Source organism: Aulostomus chinensis, chromosome 14, assembly GCF_037954235.1.
Source record: "Aulostomus chinensis isolate RoL2024-O1b breed Wild chromosome 14, RoL_Achi_v1.0, whole genome shotgun sequence".
NCBI lineage: Eukaryota > Metazoa > Chordata > Actinopteri > Syngnathiformes > Aulostomidae > Aulostomus > Aulostomus chinensis.
This window is the reverse complement of record NC_141333.1, coordinates 17,283,973-17,307,772: the sequence shown is the minus strand read 5'-3', so window position 1 is coordinate 17,307,772 and position 23,800 is coordinate 17,283,973. Positions and strand designations below refer to the sequence as shown.

The following is a 23,800-nucleotide window of genomic DNA, read 5'->3' as shown; positions in this document are numbered from 1 at the left end:
ATAAAACATTTAAGTACAAACATATATTCACATGCACACACAGCAGGTCCTTTGGGATACGTTGTCTATGGATCTGTTTGACTGCTACTCAGAGGCTAGTGTAGTAGCCATGAGTGAGTAGCAACAAATCAATGGTTGAGGTCTCCTACTCAGGGGTCAGAGAGGATACCAGGGAGGGTCCAGGGCTATTTCTTCTGTGATGGACACCGATGCTCCTTTGCGTTCCACAACGTTCACCCCCCACCCTAAGCCATTGCTCAAGGTGAGGACTGATGGGAGGGGCAGTGAAAGGAGAAATGGAGGAGGATTCAGAGCTGGGTGCTGGAAAGATGAAGGGATGGGGGTGATTTATGGAGTGGAAGGAGGGTGTAGTCAACTTCAGGATCAGGAGATGGTGACTGAGCACAGTTGCTAGCTCTCTTTAGGTGGCTGTCGGACTTAATTAAGGTTTACAGGTTACGCTAGGCTACTGCTTATATTATAGTGCTCATTACAAGCCCATTAAGCTCGGGCAGAGAAAATATTGTTGTCAGAACAATGAGTGAGAGCATTTTGGAAAGTCCCTGCCAAGTCCATGCTCCAGCTCCTCTTCTTTATTACACCTCTCTGTCTGTCCGCCTTCTCCCTGAGCTTTGGCATGATCGTTTCAGAGTGTGAACAGATCGAGAATCTTTTTTTTTCTCTTTTTTTTCCAAGGGTAAGGGAATGATTATATGAGTTAAAAGCTTCTCAGAGCCCAGACTGATTACCCCCCTCACGGTCAATCTGCGCCACTGAGCCTCCTGCCTCCCCGCCTGGCAATGATTCAGGTCATAATCACATTGTATCAGTGCTGATGATGTGTGTTTCAGCTTCCGACCCCTCTGAAAGACTATCAGCTCCCCCAGAGGCCCCACATGGCTGTAAACGAAGTAAGCAAGCAATATACGCACAGTGATAGCATTTTCCAAAGAGTGCAAATGATGTGTTAGGGAGCAAGCAAGACCGGTGCCAGGACTGGCTCGTTTTCTGCTACCTTCACACTTTCTGGCCAAGGAAATACCACAGTGAGAGCAAGTTCACACTTTTTCATTACACCAGGGCAGCTTGGCTCCTCTGGAGTAAGGAGATGGAGAAATGGGAGCAAAGAGGGTATGAAAGGTTGAGTGAAAAGATATGTGTGTAGCTTAAACCAGCCCAGTCTCCTGAGCAGTTTCAGTGGTCCTGATGCAGAATTTTTACTCTATAAACACACTTTACTGCCACGTCTTGTAACTTTCATCAAAGTTCCGACATTAAAACAACGGCGCAAAAACTGGACATTTTATGGCCTTGATCACATCACCGCGATCGATCCTCACACTGTCAGTTCCGTAGTGTTTTTATCAGTTGTTTTTCGTATGAACAACTTTTGATTCACGCCGTTCTTCTGCTTGGTTTCTCCTCTGCTAACTTTTGATGTTGTTGTTTAATGATTTACTCTGTATTTTAATGGTTAATTTAACATTTGGCTGAGGGTGGACACAATAACAGTGATAGTGAATAATGTGCACTGTCCCTGAAAAAAACATAATCGCTATGTTTGTGTTATATTTGTTTTTATTTATATTGGTAAACGGCAGCTGATGTCTCACATAGAACCCGAATCTCAGATGACGTCCAAGTGTCATTTTTGCAATGAAGTAAAGTTTTCGCTTGAGTTGCTTTAAGTGTCAAAAGGGGGCGTGGTATCGTGATTGACAGCAATGATTCCCAGACGGAAATCCTCTCGTGATACTGCCAATTTACAATTTTCGGGAGGGTGAAAAGTCCGGAATATGCGCGGGGTTTGACGCAGAAAATAACGCTGAACTCAACCTTCTTTTCGGCTTTTCTTTCTTTATTTTGTGTCTTTTTTGTTGTTGATATGATTCTAAGAAGAAGCGTCTTTACATTGTGTTAGTGGCTAGTTGCTGTTGGCTGCCCGCTCCACTGCACCTGGTCACCGTGTTCCTCCAGGTAGAAACACACGGAACCTAAAAGTGGTGAGTTTCGATGGGGAAGCCATTACTGGAATGTTACTTATAGTTTTTCTTAGTCGCTTTGGTCCTCAAATCATCCTCAACGTTTGCAAAAGAGTTAAATGTATTTCTAGAAACAAAACAATTTAACACAGCCTGAAAATATTCCGTATTTTACTTAACGACCAGATTATCGCTAAACTTTAATTAATGAGGTTAATGAACATGTCAGCGTCCTTGTGCCATCGTTTATAAACAAGAGAGTCAAAATGCTTCGCCATGTTTTCAATGTAGCAACACAGTATTGACACCAGTATTTTCTGAAAAATTGGTGAAGGGCTTGATTTTTGAAATGAACATAAGACTGCACCCTGTATGACTTATGAATTTCATATTTATGTACGTGTGGGAGGCGGCATGGTGGTGCAGAGGTTAGCGCTGTCGCGTCACAGCAAGAAGGCTCCGGGTTCGAGCCCCGGCTCGGACAGTGAATGTGAGTGTGAATGGTTGTCTGTCTCTATGTGTTGGACCTGCGATGGACTGGTGACCGAACTCCGCCTCTCGCCCGTAGCCGCTGGGATAGGCTCCAGCTCCCCCGACCCTTAACAGGAATAAGCAGAAGAAAATGGATGGATGGTATGTTGGGGATTGATTGCAGTAAATTGGACAGGATTCAAATTTACACTGTACTATTTGTATTGAAAATTGGTGACAGACCATGACATTTCACAGAAAAGTAAAAGTTTTGCGACACCGCAAAGCACAAAGGAAGAACTAAGATTTTAGTCCTCATCCTGTTTTTTTGCCTTGTTGTTTCTCCATCATCTAAAACAGTTTTAGTAATACTGTGTTATGCCCGGCTCATGAGATGCACCTCTGAGCTAGTAGGGAACTGATGTCATTAGTTGATCTAATCGTGAATGTCAAGATTCACCTGAGAGGAATTTATTAATTCAAGACACATTTACACAAATATCCAAACTATGCATAATTTACTCTGACAACTGCTTCACCTATTTCCAACGAATTAATGCTGAGAGGTTCAGGTGTCTATTCAACAGAGTGCCAGTTGGGTCCTTTTTCACTGGATGATATGGAAATTGAAAAAATACTTTTGAAAATTTAAATTCTAATCTGAGAAATGCAGCAAAGGAACTGAGAAAAAACTGTGATAGGCTGTCCAGTCTAATTGTGAAGTGAACGGTCTCTTTTTGACCAGTGACTGTGCAAACTCTTGGTTTTAAGGACCTAAACTCTTTTGATGGAACATCATATAAATTGTCTGCCGCACACATGAACGCGGAACTTTGGTGAATAATATTGAACTAAACCACAGCTGAATAGGAGATCATCAATGTGCCAGTGTAATTATATATTGCTTTGATTTTGAACACTGTATATTCTCAACAATATTGATTTTATGAGCTTATTCATGATGGATTTTTTTTTTTTCTCAGTGTATGGGAGATTTTAGTGTGTGTGTGTGTGTGTGTGTGTGTGTGTACATAGATTTGACCTACAGGACAAAACAATTAGCAACGTATCCTACCATGCTGCCCCTGACACACATTAGACAGAAGGTTAAGGTGAATGGTGAATGTGAATGGCCTCCGCTGCCTCGGCTATATAATATCTCCCCCTACATACTGTGTTACTCCTCTCCCTCTGTCTCACTCACTTATTCACTCTCCTCTGTGTAAGACTTTTTAATTACATGCCAATTCAATACAGTGGAGATGAAGAGACTCTGCCCTATTTCCCAGTACACACACACACACACACACACACACACACACTGTACACACGCACTGCACACACTTGAAAATATATCATTAAGAAATAGGAGATGAGCAGAATGGGGAGAAGAGTTACAAAGAGAAAAGAGGAGGAGGAGGAATTTCTTCTCTTTGGTGCTGAAATCAATGTGTGCGATAAGGCTGTTTTAGCTTTCTATCAGATGATGCAGAGGATCATCTTCTCACAATGGGAAGGCTTCCCCCACTGCTGTGTCAGCAGGGTCTGATTACAGTGGCTTTTTGTTGTGTTTCAAACAATTTCATCATGCCCCCTCCCGCCCACCCGCCCCACTCCTCCCTCACACTTTTACACTTGGTATGCAATGCAGCACTGGCAATTTGTACGTGTTTGGATTCCAATTATGGAGTTGTTAAAGCTCTTTCGCCTGTGGCCTGCAAATTCTTATTAAGCCATACATTAAAGAGCAGAGAATCACATTTAAATGGAGTTCATGTTTCTCTTTTGTTTGCCAATGTTGCGGTTGTTATTAATTTATTCACAATGCCCTATGCATTACACATTAACAAATAAATCGTGTTTGTGATTGTAATGCAAAATACTTGTTTCTTATTCAGAGATAGGGCCAGCATTAGTTGAGTAAACCAACAAACAACAAGCCCAGTGAGAGAGCTGAAAGGAGAGAAAAACAACCACCAAAATGGAGCCATTCCCTGCGATTACCCTCAGCCATTTGAGAAACAAACAAATAAACAAACCCAGAACAACAATGACATTTCCACAGTCTTGGTGTTTCCTCACGCGGAGAAGAGAGAGGGGGGGGGGGGGTGGAGGGGGATTAGACAGCAGTGTAAGTGATGGAGTGATTTGCTTGGTGCCGATTGGAAATCATTAGCTTAGTGTTACTGCAACACAGGAGGCTACAGGGAGGGCTGCACTGTGACACCGGTGCTACAGTCATCCACCTCAAAGGTCATGACCCTGGAAACACTCCATCACTGCATGTCTTTCTTGTGCTGTCTCAAAAAAAGGATGGGGGAGACTTTGGCAAATCAGTGTTGTTTTCGTCACGCTGGACGAAAACGAAAGTGACGACGTCAGACCCCTTTTTTCCATGACGAAAATGAGACTAAGACGATTGTCACCATTGCCCTGTAAAGACTAAAATGTGACGAAATTGTGTACATTTTCGTCTGACGAGAATGAGATGAGACTAAATTGTTCGTGGGTGGACGATCAAAGTTTCAAGACATACAGGTTTTTTTCCGCCAAGTATAACATGCGTGCAATGTCAATCAAGAGCTCAAACATCAGAACGGAGCCATCTGTAGCTGTTGGTCCTAATGTTCACGCCCCCATCATCAGTACACACGCACTAAAAGCCTCTCGCGCGCGCACACACATGCACACACAGAGACAAGTCTGGGCCTGTCTGCAGGGGACGAGACTCACACCACGGCAGCAGCAGCAGTGTCGGGTGGTCATAAAAAGAGGGATGATTAAAGCATAGCTTTAGTCAATGTGAGGCTCGCCCTGTAATGCATTTTCTTTTTTGTATTAAGCCTAAAGATTTATGGTGGTGGTGGTGGTGGTGGTTACACCTCCCCCGTGGTGCAGAGAGCGCTTCCTAGTGCTACATGCTAAAGCTAGAATGAATGGGGCTGCCAGGAGCCTCGCTAATGTTGGCTCGTTTAAACCAGCCCTTCTATTAATTTAGCACGTTATGAATAAAACCCCTGTCCATTTGTGGACAGGTGGCAAGTGAGATGCTTTGACCCACGTTTGTGGGACAGGGAAACACGGTCGTCTTCAGACCTGCTGCTGTTCCCTATCTAAGCAACACACCTGGATGCTTTAACCAATAACAGCAGCTAAAGCCAATATGGAGGACATGTGGTCATTGATATGGAAGTCAAGTGTGCTTTTATTTTTTGTTTAATCCTATTTTATTGTGATACAATACTCATATTGTGTGCCAGTGTGTTGTCAGCTTCTGCAACAAAATAATAAAAGTAAAAGGTAGAGAAAGAAATAGAGGGGAAAAACTCACCTTTGAAAGTTGGATCAATTTCAGTGTGCTTCATTCTAACACCTGTATTGGCCTATTAAGTACATCCACATATATCTTTTCTTTATAGGTATCTTTGATATTTGACGAAAACCTTTTTGAGTTTTCGTCGACTAAAACTAGACTAAAACTATCAAGGATAGAAACGACTAAAATGTGACTAAAACTAAGAAGCATTTAGTCCAAAAGACTAAGACTAAAACTAAATCTAAAATGCCTGCCAAAAACAACACTGTGGCAAATATTGCTGAAATACTTAACATTATTTAGGTAAGAATATTTAACTGCAGAAAGTTGCATGGAGTCATCCAAACACATAGACGTGAAGCATTATTTCTTCAAAAAGTACTTACAAATAGGAGTCTTTAGCTCACAAGACATTTTTCACTATTTTACTACTTACCTACTATTACTTCTGTGAGACTCCAGCACACATAAACAGCTGTTGTGTATATTTAGCAGGAAGCTAATGGTGAATAATGGCTAACAGACAATGCAAAACTGTCTGAAAATTTCAGTTTAAAAATACATCGTCTGGCCCTTGATGGGTTCTGCCCCTCTGTTAATGAGCATAACAAGTTAATTCAATGGAATGCATCAGCTCGTCGGCGCTACTGTGAATGAGTGCTGAACTGGAGTATGAAGTATAGTGACGTCTGTGTAGGTTCTCATTCATCCAGGTCATCGTAGATCGAAGCGAAGTAAAATCTGGTCAACTGACCGTAGATCAAGATAAACTTACGTCCAGTTGACCAAGTATAGTGACATATATTTTGCTTGTTTTAGTTTAAATCAAATTTGTGGATTACTGGGCGTACAGTTGACTAAAGAAGAAGGAGATTATGCCAGGCACTTCGCAGTTTAGGGCAGTTTTATTTATTTATTTTTTTGCTGGAAAGGTTGTTTATTTGCCAAAAGCTTTAAGACAAATATATGTGGCTGGTTCTGTCTTTATTACCACTGTCACAAAGAAGTAATGCAAGAGGGACAAGTCCATCCATCCATCCATCCATCCATCCATCCATCCATTTTCTTCCGCTTATTCCTGTTAAGGGTCGTGGGGGGGCTGGAGCCTATCCCATCGGCTACGGGTGAGAGGCAGGGTTCAACCTGGACAAGTCACCAGTCCATCACAGTGCCAACACACAGACAGACAACCATTCACACTCACAGTCACACCTACAGTCAATTTAGAGTATCAATCAGCCTCGTCCCCTCTTGATGTCTTTGGACTGTGGGAGGAAGCTGGAGTACCAGAGAGAACCCACACAGGAACAGGGAGAACATGGGGACTCCACACAGAAAGACCCAGTGCTGGAGCCGGGACTGGAACCCGGATCCTTGCAAGAGGGAAAAGTGTCTTTGTGAATTCAAGACTCTAATTTGTGAGTACTTGAAAGGCGAAATACACTTTTTGGGTGAAGTGTCACTTTAAAACTGAAGGCAAAATAAGATAATCTATGACTTGTTTGGCTTTTTACTGCCCCTTTGTCATTCAGTTCTGTTAAGGTCGCAGTTGACACATAGTCAAAGTGCAAGGGGTCAGTGAAATAGCAGAAAAAGATAGAGGAGTTGCACCTGAACAGAGACCCATGGCAAAAAAACAAGTGTTTGTGCAGGTGAAAGCAAAGGGACACAGTGTGAGAAAAATTGCAATGTTGTCCGTGTGAAGACATGTAATACATCATTACCCACTGCATACATACGGATGTTGAAATAAGATCCAAAATGTAGTGGCTGTAAATAAACCATCGTCAGAGTGGCAGAGATATGATATGATGCATGGTAACCCATATGAACCTCATTAAAAGAACACTAGCAAATCTATTTATTCAGACAGTCGGCGGGGGGGGGGGGGGGTGCTCTAATATTCTGATTCCTCTCCCTTCCTTGGGATTTTACCATCACTTCCTTTCTCGCTGTTCTCCCTATTGCCGTCCTCCGCCTCCTCCAATCTCTTCGCTGACCTCCTCTTTCTATCCTGCCATACATTACTGCTGTCCTGTTCCTTTTGTCTCCACTGCTGTCACAACCATTCAGGGTGGAGGAGCCAGCCATGTTGCTAGGAGCTTTGGACAGGACATTGCACTGGGGATGGGGAGGCTGGACAGGCTTGGCAATTCATCCAAAGACTTATCTGTTCCTCTACTCTTTTTATAGCACTTTTTTCATCCCCTCTCTCCTACCACAGAAAATATGATGTGTAGCCTACATAGTCTGCCTTTGTATTCATTTGAATTCTAATATCTGGTGTCTGTTTCAGGTTGTGCGTTCCTCACCTACTGCGCCAGAGAGTCGGCCATCAAAGCCCAGAACGCCCTCCATGAACAGAAAACACTGCCAGGGGTAAGTGTCTCCACCCCCTTCCTCCTCCTCTTTTCCTCTACGATGGTAGTCAGCCATGCCATCTGCACCCAACTGCCGGCACTCTCCCCACAAAGTCTCTGAGATGAGAAACACTTCACACTGGAAAGCAATTCAATCAATAGCTTCACCTTTTTGAAGGCCCAGTTTCAAGTTTTCCGTGTGTCCGATCTCCAGGGGATATTACCAGCATTGATCGGCTACCTCAAACTTGTGAAGCAATAGAATATCTCAGTGACAATGATGGTTTTTTTTTTTTTAGAGTAAATCTCTGCATTTCTAGAAAGATGCTGTCAACAGAAAAATACATTTTACTTTGTGCCTATTGTGTTGCATTCGCCTAAATGTCATGTAAACATTTAAAGCCAGGGAAACCTGTAGTGAAAAGGCACATGTTTCTGATTAAACTTGCAAATACAACTACTACAAACTTTGAACATTTTTCTGGTGGCAGTTTTGAAAAACAACTTGTTTCGCTTATCCTGCAAATTAGCCAAGCGTGAGGCTGGAGGGCTTTATTCTCTCTTGCCTCTGCACTGAATAATAAGTCGGAAGACAAGAGAAGGAGGGAGAAAAAAAAAAACCTTCGTACAGTAGCAGTTCATGTGAGGTTGCTTCATGTGTTTAAGAATGGAGTATTCAGAGTTTCTCTCAGGTTCTTGTTAGTGGTCCGGCTCTTGAGCAATCTCATGTTTCCCTGTCACTAACGGGGGTGTTTTGTGAGGGTTTGACCTGCCATTGGGATTAAATAGTCAACGTGTCTGAATGTATAAATGAGGGGCATCAGGCCACACACAAAGATGCTAACAAGTCAGATATTCTCTGGTGCGCTCCGCTGCAGGCGTTCTACTCTGCAGGAGTGTGCACACTGTCTGCAGCAATGAATGTGTACATGAACTAAATGCGATGGCCACCATCTACTCCATGCAGAAAATGCCCCCCTCTCTCTCTCTCTCTCCCTCACTTGCTCTTTCTCTCTCTTTCTCTGACGTGGAGTACAGCAAAGCGGATGTCATATGGATGAAGCTCCATTACATTTCAGCCTTACTGTCAATTTGTTCCAGTGGTCATATCCGGTACTGCAGAAAATAATGACCCCCAAAAAACATTTACGCCAACTGTTTATCTTTGTAATATGAATTTATTATCCACTTTGCTTTTTAAAAAAATGTTTTTTTTTATTACTTTCTCAGAACCAGGAAAAAGTGTGATTTCATTCCAGTGAAAATTGTATGACAGTTGGCTGCGTATACTAGCAGATCTCATAACCATCTGGGCTCTGAAGAGTTGAACGATCATTTGGATTGAGCTCTATTACAGTAAACACAACTTTGTTTTAGAAAATATATATATATATATACAGGGATAAATGTATAATATGTACAAATCCTACCATTTTCAAACATTGCCTTGCATGTTGCATTTTTCACACATCAGTCCCAAATGTCCGTCTTGACTGTGCACACATGCACACGCATTTATTGACTTTGAGAGTCGCCATGTATCACTTGTTAGTAATAAAACCCTTTTCTTGTACCTTTCAGTCCCACTTCAACTCTCCTGCCACCCCACCCCACGTACTCCCATCTCCCCTCTCTCCTACAGCACCACTGCTGCTGCTCTTCCTGAGATAGAGCGTGTCATAGAAATATAACAAGCAGACGTTGATGGGTGTCAGGCCTCACATACGAGGCTGCTCTGCTGTTCCTCTCCCTTCGACTTCACTTACACACGTAAACACCAGTGGTGCAAGGAACACAGCTGCTTTGAAACTGCGGCTATGCAGAGCACAAGCATGTGCAATGGCAGCTGTACGCAAGTGCAACACAATATCCCTCCAATACTCTGAAATCTATAGACCCTGCTGACTCACAGATGAAGCTGCAGCTGTGGAGGGAATTATATCAACATCCAGGTTTTGACAGAAAGAATTTATTTACCTTATAGCATTTTTTTTTTTACTACATACATGATCATGCAAAATATGAAGGAAATACATGCGTATATCATATGAATCATTGAAATTCCCCATAGAAAAGACAAAAGGAAAAAGAAAAACCCAGAAGTTGTCATCTTGAAAATATTAAAGGGCAGAAATATAATGCACCAACTTAAAACTGCACCCATATTCAATGAAAAATTACAGATTTTCTTTGATTTCAACAGTCAACATATGAACTGTTGTCAAGCTTCTGCTGGTTTGTCTGGGCTTTTCCAAAAGACTGCAAATGAGTGTTTAGTTAAGAGAAGACAATATATGATCAAACAGCTTCTTGTTGTTATTAATATTTAACTCCTCAGGAAAAAGATGTAGGATGCATAGCTATGGGGATAATGGAATTTCTACAGAAGCAATTTGTGAAATAGGTATTTTTGTCCAAAAGTAAAACAGTTTGGGGCATTCCCTCAGGCAGTGAAATAATGTGCCTTTCTCCACCATCATTTTATGTATTGATCTTGAATATTGGCAGTACAATGGAGTCATGCATGTTTGCATTATCCAGTTGTACCGTAGGGACTTAAATTTGGTATTTATCATTTGAACCTGAACTTTATTATGCCTTCTTCCATTCATCAGCAGTTATTTCCATATTCAGATCATTACACAAAGTGTAGTATTTTACACTCTGAGAATTCCCAGACCGCTTAATAAATGAATTGTACATGCCGAGAAAGAGGAATAATTATCTACAAACTACTGAAAGATAGAAGCAGACTGGACTTGTAACGGTTACTAACATGTGCACTGTGTGTGTTTGCGTGCTCGACTGCCTACCATTCCCTCTCCTGTCCTCCTCTCTTGAGCCTCCATGCTCCTAAATCTTTTGCGATGTGACCCCTGTTGCTTCCCTGCTTGATGGTAAGTAGATGTGCCAGTTGTTTGTTTGCAAAATCCTGCTTGATATGCAGCTTGCTCGGGGCTATGGTGTAATTAATGTAAACCAGGAATCCTCCAGATATGACTTATGAGTTATAAATGTCTGCGTTTTGTCATTTACTCCGGCATCGTTGCCCTCTTGCCCTCTTACTTGTTCACTGACCAGTGTGGTAACTCACCCAAGTCGATTCAGTCTATTCTAATCTAAATTCATGTTAAACGCTATCTTGTTGGACTTTGCATGTTTCAAAAGACGAGGCTCTCATTTAAAATGATCCCCCTAACAAGTTATTCGGTTGTATTATTAAGAACCCATTCCCATCTTTTATATATGAACATGTGTACATTCGTCCCAGTAGATCTTGATCTGTTTTATAGACAGGGAAATCTAGCGGGACCAGATGTTAGGTGGACAGGACCAGATGCGGTCTTTAATCAGACTCTCTAAGCATGTCACGATTGCTAAAGTAAAGGCGACAGCCTGTATTCTTTTTGGATGTGTGTGTGGAGGTGGGGGGGAGGGGGGGGGTCATAGTAAACATCTTGAAGAGGGGCTGTGGAGGTTGAGTATAGTGGCTGATGCAGGTCCATGGAATATGAAAAATGCAAGGTTGAAGTTCAAAGGAGGGAATTCCGATCCTCTGTGAAGAGGCAGTTAGTGAGCAGCAGGGTGTTCAGGGTACTTGAACCCAGGTGGATGGTTCTGTGTCTAGTTGGGAATTGATCACCAGAGGGATGTCAGTCTTGACCCTTAATTGGACCATCATTAGGTGTCCTGCCTCTGAAATGCTGGTCAAAGCACTGTCTTGATTCTTATACCATTCTCTGGTTCAGACAGCAGCATGGCCCGGTTTACCAGATGGTGGCAGAGAACTAGCCGTATATCTCGTCCTCCTCGTCCATTTCAATAGTCCAGAGGATTTTGGGGATACCGATGACTCAGATGTTTGGATGGTTTGATTCAGCACATGGCTCACTGATCCTCCAGTATCCATGTTGTTTTCCTGCAGACAGATGTTTGCAAGTAGGACACTGTGGATGCAGGTTTTCATGGATTCTCTTATCCATATCTTCCTGTTCATTTGACTGCTGGTGCAACAGGGCCCTCATCCTGCCTCTTTACACCAGGACGTCGTCTGTGTTTTTCTTTTTCATCTCTGCTGTTAAATTCAAAGATGAGACCTAAAACCTTGATATAAGTTAGCACTGCACAATGTGCAGTCTCATATTTGTACTTCTTATAAGATTTTTTTTTTTAACAGCAAACCTTATTTTTGTCGTGATTAAAAAACCTAAAGAAAAAATCCCAATGGCATTTGATGCTAACTTTCAGATTTTCCAGCAAAAATATATCATCCCCGTAAAACCACATTGCTTTAGTTAGGAGGATCTGTAAAAACCACTGAGTTGAATCAAATCCATTTGACACAGAATCACAATAGGAACTTTAACTGGAAGAAAAGCATCACATTGTGTACATAAATGGATCTTTTTTAATCCTTTGTGCAATGGCGGTACACAATTTTAATCATGAGAAAGATGAACTTTAGTATAATTATTGAAAATGATTGTTGGCAGAAATATGAATACTTATAAAGGTCATACAAGTTTTATCAACTACAACAAAATGTCAAGTATTAACAGTTTATAAAGCCCTAAACTAATCACACAATCAACTCCTTGTATGCCTTTATGTGCAAACGGAACCCAGCTTCCTCTGACTAATGGAAAGAAGAAGCGTGTTCTTGGACGTTATCGTCCATGTCTCCCTGTTACACATTAGCCTCCGAGAGGAACAGTATGGCCTAATGAAAGTGTACTGGACTGGAATATAGATTCCTGTGGTGAAGTATGATGGGAACCTTGGGGACACAAGTGCCTGACATAAGTTTGGTCACCAAGTAGGAGAAGCTCTGACAGTTTACCAGGTGTGTGTTGTTTCACTCTATCAACTGCGTGTGTGTGTTTGTGTGTGTGTGTGTGGTAAGCTGGCTATGCATTGCAGGCAAATCTATGTAGGTACAGATAGCAGTGTATAAAGGTGGGAAGAAAAACATGTGCGCATGGCAGCTTGCCGTGATCACACGCCGCCCACGATAGTGAGTCTTGAATACATTATTTGTGTGTTTGTGCTTGTTTGCTGCTGATGAAGATGCAGTCCTTTTTATATTACATAACTGTACAAGTGCTTTTGTGCATGTGAATGTCCTCATGTGTATTAATATGCTTATGTGAGCTCTTTCATGAAATACTTTGTTCTCAAAAACAACAGAACCCCAAAGTGGCTCCATGGACAGCAGTTGGCATGTATGCTTGTGAGTGTCACAGCTCTCCACACAAGTCCGTGGGAGATTTACTGCCTCCAGCTCAGCATCATGGCAAAATCCTGCGTCCTTCACACGATCCACCCACCCACACACCCATCCTCTTCCCTCAATCCCTAAACTTCCCCCCACCTCTCACGTCCACTCCTCAAACCCAGGAGACCCAAGTCATAATCGAAGTCCCTGCAGTAAGTCATCACCCCCCCCCCCGTTTTTTTTATGCTTGTCCTGTGTATAACAGTGATTGTCTTGGAGCAGCCTCGCTGATAATACTTCTGCTACATACATTTACTCTGAGTATTAGTAGGCCTACAGCTCGACCTGGGGGGAGTGTAAGAGGCTGGCAGTGATTCAGGAGGCAGGTTTATGGAAATCGCACCCGCATTAAAAAAAAAAAAAACCAATGAGAGCAGGGAGAAGATTATGCTCTGGCACACACATGTGGGCTCCTGCAATGTCAACACTCTAAGTAGATCCCCTCCCTCTCAATTGCTTCTGTCTCCCTTGTCTCCGTTTCTGTCTTTCCCGCTCTCTCCCTCTCTCTTTGCGTTCCACAGTTAGTCTGCTGTGTGAGTACCCGTGGATGCCTGCATATTTGTATACATGTGCATGCATGACTTTGCATGAGTTTGAAGTTGTGTATGTACGTGTTGGTACACTGCCTCGCCATAATAGGATGTATGAAGAGCGAGTGAGGAGCAGAGCATGGCTTTAGCGAGAGTGCTGTGGAACTGAGGCTGCTGTGCTACAGAACTGTTTCCTCGACACGCTATAAACCGTCCAGCCTTCCATTGAGCTTTGCATGTACACAGACACAATTGTAACACACACACACACACACACACACACACACACACACACAAAACACACTTCCCAATAGTCTGCGTGCATGTTGTCCATCTGTTTATCAACTACAGCCAAGCTTGCTCATGTGTTGTCCTAGCTGCCGCAAAGGCTGAATAATTCAATGCTACAGTGTGTGAAGGTTGGAGGTGTGTGAGTGTAGTGCGCTTTATGGTTGTGTGTACTGTGTGTCTGTGTTGAGTGGGCAGAGGTGGGGGTGGGAATGGAGCGGACTGGTCAGCATGAAGCCAATCGGTGCTGGCAGGATTTGAGGCCTTGTAGCTAGAGAGAGGGGACTCGTTAGAATTTAGCCTTTGGGTAGCAGTCTTGTGTGTTTGTGAGTGTGTGTGTGTGTGTGTGTGTGTGTGTGTGTGTGTGTGTGTGTGTGTGTGTGTGTGTGTGTGTGTGTGTGTAATCCGGAAGATGAGTGAAGTGGAAGTTGAAAGAGGCATGGTCAAGGTCTTTTCTTCTGCTCTTTTCTATTACACAGGAACTTGCATTTGGAATTTAACATTTCTATTTTAAGTGCTAACATCTGTTAATGTTGGAATGTATAATTTGTTAACGGACAAATTTTATTCTGTTCTCTCTCTCTCTCTCTCTCTCTTCTCTCTCTCTCTCTTCTCTCTCTCTCTCTCTCTCTCTCTCTCCTCACTCTTCCTAAACTCTTTGAGTGATTAGGTATCTTAACACATTTGAACACGATCCATGGTGGGTATTTTCTTCTGAATACACGGATTGCTGGCTGATCTCTGCACTTTTGCATGCTAAAAGCCAGCAGCTGATCTCAAAAGTGACAAGAGTATACCTTTCTGATGGCTGATTTTTTTTTATCTATGTTGATATGTGAAGATGAGGATAAAGGGGGCTTTGTAGATCCGGCTACAGTGATGATTTCATGTCTTGTGACCTGGCCTGTGTCTGCACTGTTACCCAAGGAAAAACAACACAGATGACTAGAGGGAGCAGCAAGTTTTACTAAAACTGGAGTCCGTTGTGAGTAGATATTTTTGCAGTGGTTTCACCATGTAAGATTCGACTTATTTTTTGTGATCCGTGCACATTACAGGTTGCACTGTACTACACCATAAGCCGGTGGCAATATATTAGAAAGACAAAATACTTTTGAGAGTGTTTGTCTTTGTATCTGTGTGTATCTGACTGCTTTAATGGCATATTGATGCAATGTAAAGAGCTGCTGTGCCAGAGTGTTCCTAAGGAAACAGAGATGAATCCCCACACCCCCGTTGTGTACTTGTGTGGACACACACATACATATACACACGGCCCAAAGCAGAACGGAAAGAAACAGACAAAAACATATATATGCCTATCTTGTAGAGTCATCAAAATGTAGCAGTGCTTTCTCTCTTTGTCCAGCTTTTAAAGCCATCAGCCTTTTAATACACCTCTCTTACACATCAGCATGTTTATTAAAGTCCTTTTGGGGTATTTATATGACTTACATTAATTTTCTGGAGAATTAGCCTTTACCATAAGTTGCCTAAAACTTAGCAGGGACCCAGTATTACCAAGTGGGGAAGGGGCTTCATCTTACATTGCAATTAATTGGTCTTATGACTGGTTTTGCCCCTGTAAGTGGTTTAAATCCTGCTGACGTATAGAAATAATTCAGTCATTATAAGAATAATTTCTGTTAAAATAATCTCGAAAGGCAAACTACATTTATTGTTAAGTTGACAGCACAACTAAATCATTAATTTGTATTTCTTCTTCGTCAGCAGATGTGAAGCCATGGACAGAGCTCAGACCAAAATCACCAAAGCTTCACAAGTTGACCTACTTTGACCCCATTTTTGACATTAGAGCTGATGACTTTACATTGCAGCTCAGGGTATATCACACTAACCAGCACTTTGGGGAAGTCGTGAGGGGGAGGGGCGGCATTGCTTGAAATATAGAAATGATCCTCTGTACACCCTGCCCATTAAGCCACTTCACAGTGAGAAGTGTGCTATTTTTTCTGAGGTACAGGTTAGCAAAAAGGCTGAATTATTAATGTTTTTGATATTTTTAGCCTGTTTAACCTATTTCTGGTTGTGGCTGGAGACTGCTCGCCGTCTGTCTGTGAGATTCAGTCATGTGACACCACTGTGATCTGGGTTATAGGACTGAGTTTTCTTTTTTCTTTGTATGGTTGTGTGTTTGCTTTTATTGTAGGTCTATATGTGTATTCTAGACAAGGACTCTTCCAGCCTGAACTTATCTGGTTCAATCTGGCACTGTGTACTGTTCAGATGATTTGATGTCAGTGTGGCTCTGTGAAGCATCACCTGTACCAGTGGGGCTGAACCAGATGAGTCTGGTTTCCAGCCTGGCGGGCACGTCTGCATAAAACCATGGAAGAGGCAAGGCCCAGATACTGACTGACAATCCATCTGTGGGTCCCCGTACGAGCTCGCGGAGGTTTGCCACTGCCCGCAGACACAAATAGAAAAAGTCTGGGGGAGTTGTGATGAAACTATGGCCTTGAATGAACGGCTGTGTATTTGTCTCAGTGTGTCCTTGCGTGCATGTTGAGAGTGAAGAAAAATGATTAGCTTACAGAAACTGGACAAGCCAGCAATTTTGTTGGCAAGCTTTTATAGCTGAGAACATGCAACTTTACCTGATAATGAAGGAGACACCTCAGTCACATCATCCAAGGTGGCCAATCGGAGCTGACATCTCTGAGGCTGGACTGTGTGCCTCCTGAGAAGGAGACAAGGGGATGAGTCAAGAGTGCAAGAAAGAAACTGAGACAGAAAAGAGGCATAGAGTCATGTTGACAACTTGGAGTCATACCTTCGTTAAAACAGGAGTTAAAACAGCCAATTCCTTAGCCGTGTCTGCATGTCAGTGTGTTGACTGCACAGCATGTGCTGTATATCTGAACTTGACTGAAATGGCACACTTGTATTGAAGAACCAGAGGGAGCTCATTTGTAAGGCAGATCTAGTAGTGCTTTGGTGTAGTGTCCACAGAGAGTGTAGGGGGGCTGCTCAGCACGACAGCCAGCAATTGTCAGCAAAAATCAGGACTAATGAAATACAGTACACATGGCTGGAGGGCAAGGAGAGGAGTGTGAGTGACAGGAGGCATGAGTGGAAACAGCCTGTGGCAAGCCTCCATCTACCAATGCATCAGCCAGCCAGCCCGATTTGTTTTAAGCCTCAGCCCCCTTCCCACCCCAGATAAGTGAAGCAGCATGAGGCATAGGGTAGAGGAGAGGGGACAGTGTGTGTGTTTGTGTGTGTGTGTGTGTGTGTGAGGGTCCCTGGGGGAAATGACACGGAATACAAGTGTATGGGGAGCGCTACTGATGGGCCTGCTCATGTGGAAGTGGGTATTTGCATTGCAGAGGAGGGCTGTCAGGAGAGCTCTCTCAGGGAGCCAGTGTCAGGGTGATTGCTAGCGGGGAAGGCTTCTGTTGTCTGCCCTGCAGAATACCAGGACACTGGGTACAGCTGAGCTAGCACCGGCAAGATCAAGCCCGCCGACACAGTCAACTATGTTATAATTTTGAAAGTGTTTGGAGCAGCCCCCCCCCCCCTTTTTTTAAATCAAACTCAGATTTTACCTGACACTTAATTTAAGCGGTTCTGTTTTGTCCATCATGGGGGCCTTAAAGCTTTCATAAAGAAAACAGCAATAAACTGGATGGCTGCAGAATAGCTTGGAATATAATTTTTATAGTTATGTGCCAACAGCTATAGCCTGTGGCCTCTAAACTATTTCAGTCCTAGCCGCAATAAGAAGCAGCTTTCAATAATTCAGAATAGAACAGTATACTGGGTGTCTTCCAGGCAGCAAGCTTACATTTAGGTGAAACACACAATTTCCCTCACGTCCGTAACGTGCTCATAACGGCAGAAGGCTTACATCAAATACCTGGGAAAGGCTTGTAGGGACACACACACCTCTGAGTAGTTGTGTTGTTTGGAGAGTTTGTTGCACGATAGACATTGGTGGTTGGTAATAGATTTATAGGTCTAATCAAATGTGTGCAACCATGAAGACTTCTCATGTCCTCATATTTAAATTATATCTTGTTATATATTACAGATGTATTGATTACATTTTCCTTCGCCGATTCCGGTTCCAATTTTTATTTATTTTTTTAGTGCGATTTGCCTGAAACAATTTTGTTGCCGATTCAGATTTTCTGTCTAAGAACTATACTTGACAGAATAGAAATCAACTTTTCTTCAACTGAAACTTTTATATTTATAATTACAGAAAATATTACTCTTACAGTTTCCCCCGAATTGCACTAGGTTACTGGATCTTTCCTTGTTTTAACCCTCAAAGACTATATGTATAAAAAGAATATAGTGCTCTCCCTCTGAAAAGAGGAAAAACTAAAATTGTATATTTAGACGTGCCTGTGTGTCTCTTACTTATAAAACAAAGCAGTTGAATAGAGCAGCCACTTAGAGAGGCTGTTAGCTAATTTTTGGCTCTGAGCTCTGCCCACTAGCCTTAGCTGCTTTCCCTTTGTTAGCTCCTCAAACAGGATAGATGGAGTTTAAAGTGTCTGATTAGGTTCGTTGTTTGTTTACATGTTTTAATACATTAATTGCGAGTTTTATGTCGGACTCACAGTGAAGAACCTCCACAGTGACCCTCAATGTCGAACGGGCACGGCTGTGCCGAGTTCCACCTGTGCATGTTGGTCCCCCACACAGCTTCATACAGTACGTTTGTCCATCCATCCATCTGTTTTCTATGCTGCTCATCAGTTAAGGGGGTGGAGGTGGGTGGATGGGTCGGGGGGGGCTGGAGCTTTTCCCAGCTATTAGGCAAGAGGCGGGGTTCACCCAGGTCACCAGTCCATCACAGGACCATCAGGAGCATATAAGGATTCAGTGTCTTGCTCAAGGATACTTCGATACTTCGACATGATCACCAGGGGAAGTGAGGATTGAACCAGCAACCCTTCGGTTACTAGATGGCCACTCTACCTCTGAGACATGCCGTCCCAGTACATGTTTGTATTTTGTCATTTTCACATGGTGTTTTATTTTGAAATTGATCAGATATACTATGCCAGTGGTGTTGAAATTTTCTGTCTGGCTTGATCTGCTCTGTGATTGATGCGTTGAGTGGCAAAAATAGACTTGCCACCATTCCCTGCAACGTGGTGAGCAGGCAAGTGACCGGTTAGGAAGTCACGCTGAAAAACTGTCTGATTCTGGTCTCTTGGTGGGCAATTGGTGCATCTCTTTCATATGCATCGCTAAACATCAATATTATGTTGAATCTGTCTCTGCTATACAGTGGAAGTATCAGCAGATTTATTGATACCCCACTTTTAATAAAAAATCAAGCGTCCAATGTGCCGTGGTTTGCATTTCTGACTGACTATGCATGCGACAAAGTAACTGTGCAAAGGGTGCATAGGTCTTTCACTCTTGTCAAGCTTCATGGCTTCCCTTCACAGCTGTGGCATATGTGCGACATGTTGCGAGGATGCAGTTTTAAGTTGGGTTCGCCAGCGTGCATCCTTTATTGAGCTTTCTGCTAGTTCTCAGACAGGAGCCGGCTCTGTGATGTCAGCCTGGCTGTAGAGAAGAGTGGTGAAAAGAAGGAGAAAAAGACCCAGTGTATGTGGATTAGTGAACGAGAGGTAGCAAAAGGAGTTTGGATTGGCCGACGAGAAGACAGGGAGAATGTGAAATGGAATGAGAAATAAGAAGAAAGCTATTTGAGTCACTGACTTGTGACGATTAAAATATGAGATGGAGGGAATGCGAGAGGGAAATGGAGAGTACTGTAGGAGGTACGGTGAGCTTCACTGCTTGATCAGGACTGGTGGTTTTAACCCGTTCAATAGGAATCAAGAGAAAAGTGGCACAGCTGCGGTCTGTCTTCTCACTGTGAAGTCCAAAGGCATCCCAGAGGTAATCATTAGATTGAAAGTGGTGCTCACACGCTGAATATACACTGAGATTTGCAGTTTGGACCATATGGCGTACTGGTTGGATGAAAATCAGGCAGGAAAAATCAAAATGAACAATAGATTTAAGAAGCAAAGCAATCATGCAGCTTTGATCCCTGCGCATCCCCTGGATAATCCATGTTTTTCATATAGAACCAGAGTCCCTGTTTCGTCAATATTTTAATACGTGGCATTGACGAGACCCAGCAATCCTCTGGATAAAACCCTGAAATAAAGCAGTGCCTCTTGTTTACTGAAAATATGAGTGTATTTACACACCAAAACCGAGGAAGCTCTGTCGTCAGTTTACAATGTTTCACCTATGATAACTTATTGTTACTTAATTTGATTGTACTGCTGCGAGCGTATAAATTACTTTCCTACCAACAGCACACACTATATACTGTGTTGCTATTGGTTTTCATTGTCAGTGAATCCATTCTAAAGCGACAGCATTGTAATTTATTGTTACTGTTTCACCTTTACAGCACTGGATACTTTTTTTTTTTTGGCGTCGCACCACTTGACTTGTGTCACAGTTCAAATTTGATCCGTTTTTTTGTCCTGATAACATTTAGCCAGGCTACAAGGTCTGCACGATTAATTTATTTATCCACAGATAATCAAAAGTTTTCATCGTGGCCACACTTGCATACCTTGCTGTTGCAGCTAGACAATTGTTGACAAATTCTTGTTTTGCAGATTTTTCAAAAGCAACATCAGTAGGAGCTGTATTAATGCAATAATACCTATGATAATGGGATTATGTTACTTTCATGGTGTACTTAGAATATAGATGACTAAGTGTGTGTTTTCCATCCAGTAAAGATAATTTTGAGATCAGCCTGTTTGTTGACCAAATCTTTCGTCATTCATTTGACTGCCGAGCAGGAAAATGTGTTTACGGTGTGAAAATCTTGATTTATGTAGACAACAAGAAGCACTTTTAATGTTGTGTCTCTGACCCTCACAAATAATTACAAATAATTAGTAAACCTTATTTCATTGTCTTTACGTCAAGAAAAGTACAGAAATGTAGCAGAGAAGAATGCAGTTGAAATCGGTGGAAACAGACACTTGATGATGAAAGTCAAGATGTGTGGGTCCATTAAGCAGGATTAGACAGCACATTCAAGTTATTTTGCCCCGTTTTCTTAATTTGATATGAACAAATCTATTAACCTGCATAACACAATTGCGGGGTATAATTTGTCCATCTGCTTTCGTGCTCCCTTCTGCTAGCTCATGTGTTTGCCTGGCTGCTTGCTTGTCCGTCAAACTATGTTTGCTCTGCAAACTCCCTTTTCTCCCCTCATCTCTGTCTCTTCTACATCTTTGTCAACCAACTAGTTCCCCCATATTCTTTGATCTTTTATTCCACCTCTAAAACATTTTCAAATTATGATAATGACTTACAAATTTAACCCAGATTAATTTGATGGGTTCGGCTTGTACCCACTCGCCTCATGGGTATGCTTTCACTGCAGTGTTATTAATATATTCCTGAAAGAATAGTCCTCTGTGCCCCTCTTTCAAGCCTGGGGAAGGGCACAGCATGTCTAACCCACTACTACTCCTCTATCTCATCATGCTTTAATCAAAGCATTGCCCCAATATCTTACTTGTACCAGCATTTGACAGGCTTAAAAAAACCCACATGGAGCTGCTGACCAGTTATCTCTGTTGATAAGTTCAGATATCACCTGCACAAGGATGCAGCGTTACAAGCTTGTGATTAACATTTCTTCCAATATCTGTAATGTTCTAGAAAAGGTACAGGCTTTGCAGATGTTTCTTGAGCTAGAAGTCTATGGATAGATATGTTAGGCCTTAAGGATGTGTGTTTGTGAAGAATACTGTATATAAACAAAACCATAATTGTTGGCAGTTTAAAGTCTACTGGGGACCATTAACTGACTTTCCACAAGATGAATGGGAAGTCATCAGCCGCCCAGTGAAAGTCTGTCATGTCCTCTGACACATCTAAAAGCACTTAGGCTGTGTTTGCTGAATGACCAGGATCTGGTAATGCCAGATTTATTGTAGTGTATGTTCATCGTTAGAGCCCTGTGGGTATACGCTGGCCAGCTATAGTTACACTGCTCCACTATATTTCAGCTTGTGTGCAAAGAAGATAAAATAAAAGCCTTTTTCTGGTGCTTTCTCCCTCTTCCAGTATTTCTCTGCCATCACCACTATCATTGGCAGTCCAGCCCCCCACCCCCCCACCCCAACCCCCTTTACTGAAGATGCCTGATAGTGGTGTGGCTTACAGAAAAACGACATACAGTAATAAAGGCAGATGATGTGTGACAGGTTATCAAAGGATCAGCATGGAGTGCAGCTTAAAGAAAACAAGAAATTACAAACATCAGAAAATGTTTGCCGACACCAGTCCTACTTTATCGAATCCCAGGATCCTTCAGCTTTAAATTCAGGTTTTTTGTTGTTGTTGTTGTTGTTGTCAAAATGAGCTATTCCGTCTTGCAATGTATGAGAGCAATGACTTATTGCTGGGGTTATTTGTGAGTGGAGCGACAACAATAATAGTGCGCTCCAGTTAAACTAGGAGGTTGGAATCTCTGACTTCCCAGTTTGAAATGTAAACTGGAAACAACAAATACATGAAAAGCCCTGATATCACAATTCAAGGATGAGTGTTTTGGTTATATGGGTTTTTTAGCACATCCCTCTTAATGCTGTCACATTCAATCAGTGACTCACACAGGTGTCCATCTCCTGTCTTATGTTTCTACAATTCTGTACTGTGTATGGTGGTGTTGCAAATGACAGAGGCCGGCAATGTTCGCTTTAGAAAACAAAACAAAACAGCAACTTCTCCTCACTTCTTTTATTGGAACAAAGTCAACTCGGGTGTAACTTCACTTGCAGTTCCAGCGTCAAAGAGACGCAGCGATATCTGTCCTGACGTGACTCCAGGTCAGCCAAGTGTTTTGCTCAAAATTTCAGGATAGCTGTTAATGTAAGAGCTGAAAATGTGGCATCTGGAAGCGAAGAGGCTTATGCAGTACAACCCACACAGAGAACTATGTTGCCCCCCCCCATGTGTTTTTATTTTTTTCCGAGTGGCAGTACACGGGGCTTGTAAGACAAATCCTTTCTAATAGGAAGCCTCTGGGGCCACAGAGGGAGCATGGTCGATACAGAGAAACACAGAGGGCTTTGAAGATGGCCTATCTCCCTGCCTCAATCCAAATGAAAAAGCAAGAGTGGGGCCCCACAGGGACAGCGCTCGGCTAAGTTTCTATTAACACTATCTACATAACACCTAAGATGTCCCTGTGTTTGATGTGACAGAGTCCAGATTAACTCACATTAAAGAGAACAACAAAGCCCCAGGTGATGCATCCTCTCTTATTGCCTGAAAGACGGAGAAGACACAGTTTGTCAGACCGACTCAGACGGCTCAATAGAAATACATTTATGGCGTTGAGGCTTTGCTACTGTTGTCAAAACATTTCAGTCATTTCATATGTAAAAAGGATCTGCTTTGTTTACTTTTTTTTTTTTTAAAGAGATGCTTCCGTTTTAAATAAATCAAGATCTTTTATTGTGGATGCTCATAAAAGCCCACAGTGAACATTGTGAACAATAATCATCACCAGAGGCATAAACTGTTCATGAGCT

General features: G+C 42.4%; 1 protein-coding gene across 8 annotated transcripts in view; it reads left to right on the top strand.

Annotated features, from left to right (window-relative positions):
- The window catches only part of celf5a (cugbp, Elav-like family member 5a), a 207,090-nt gene that overhangs the window by 9,718 nt on the left and 173,572 nt on the right, over window positions 1–23,800 (top strand). For all 8 annotated transcript variants that reach the window (XM_086223552.1, XM_086223554.1, XM_086223557.1 and 5 more), the window contains exon 2: window positions 8,066–8,148. In XM_086223552.1, coding sequence (XP_086079678.1) covers window positions 8,066–8,148 — 83 coding nt within the window. The remainder of the gene's footprint in view (window positions 1–8,065; window positions 8,149–23,800) is intronic.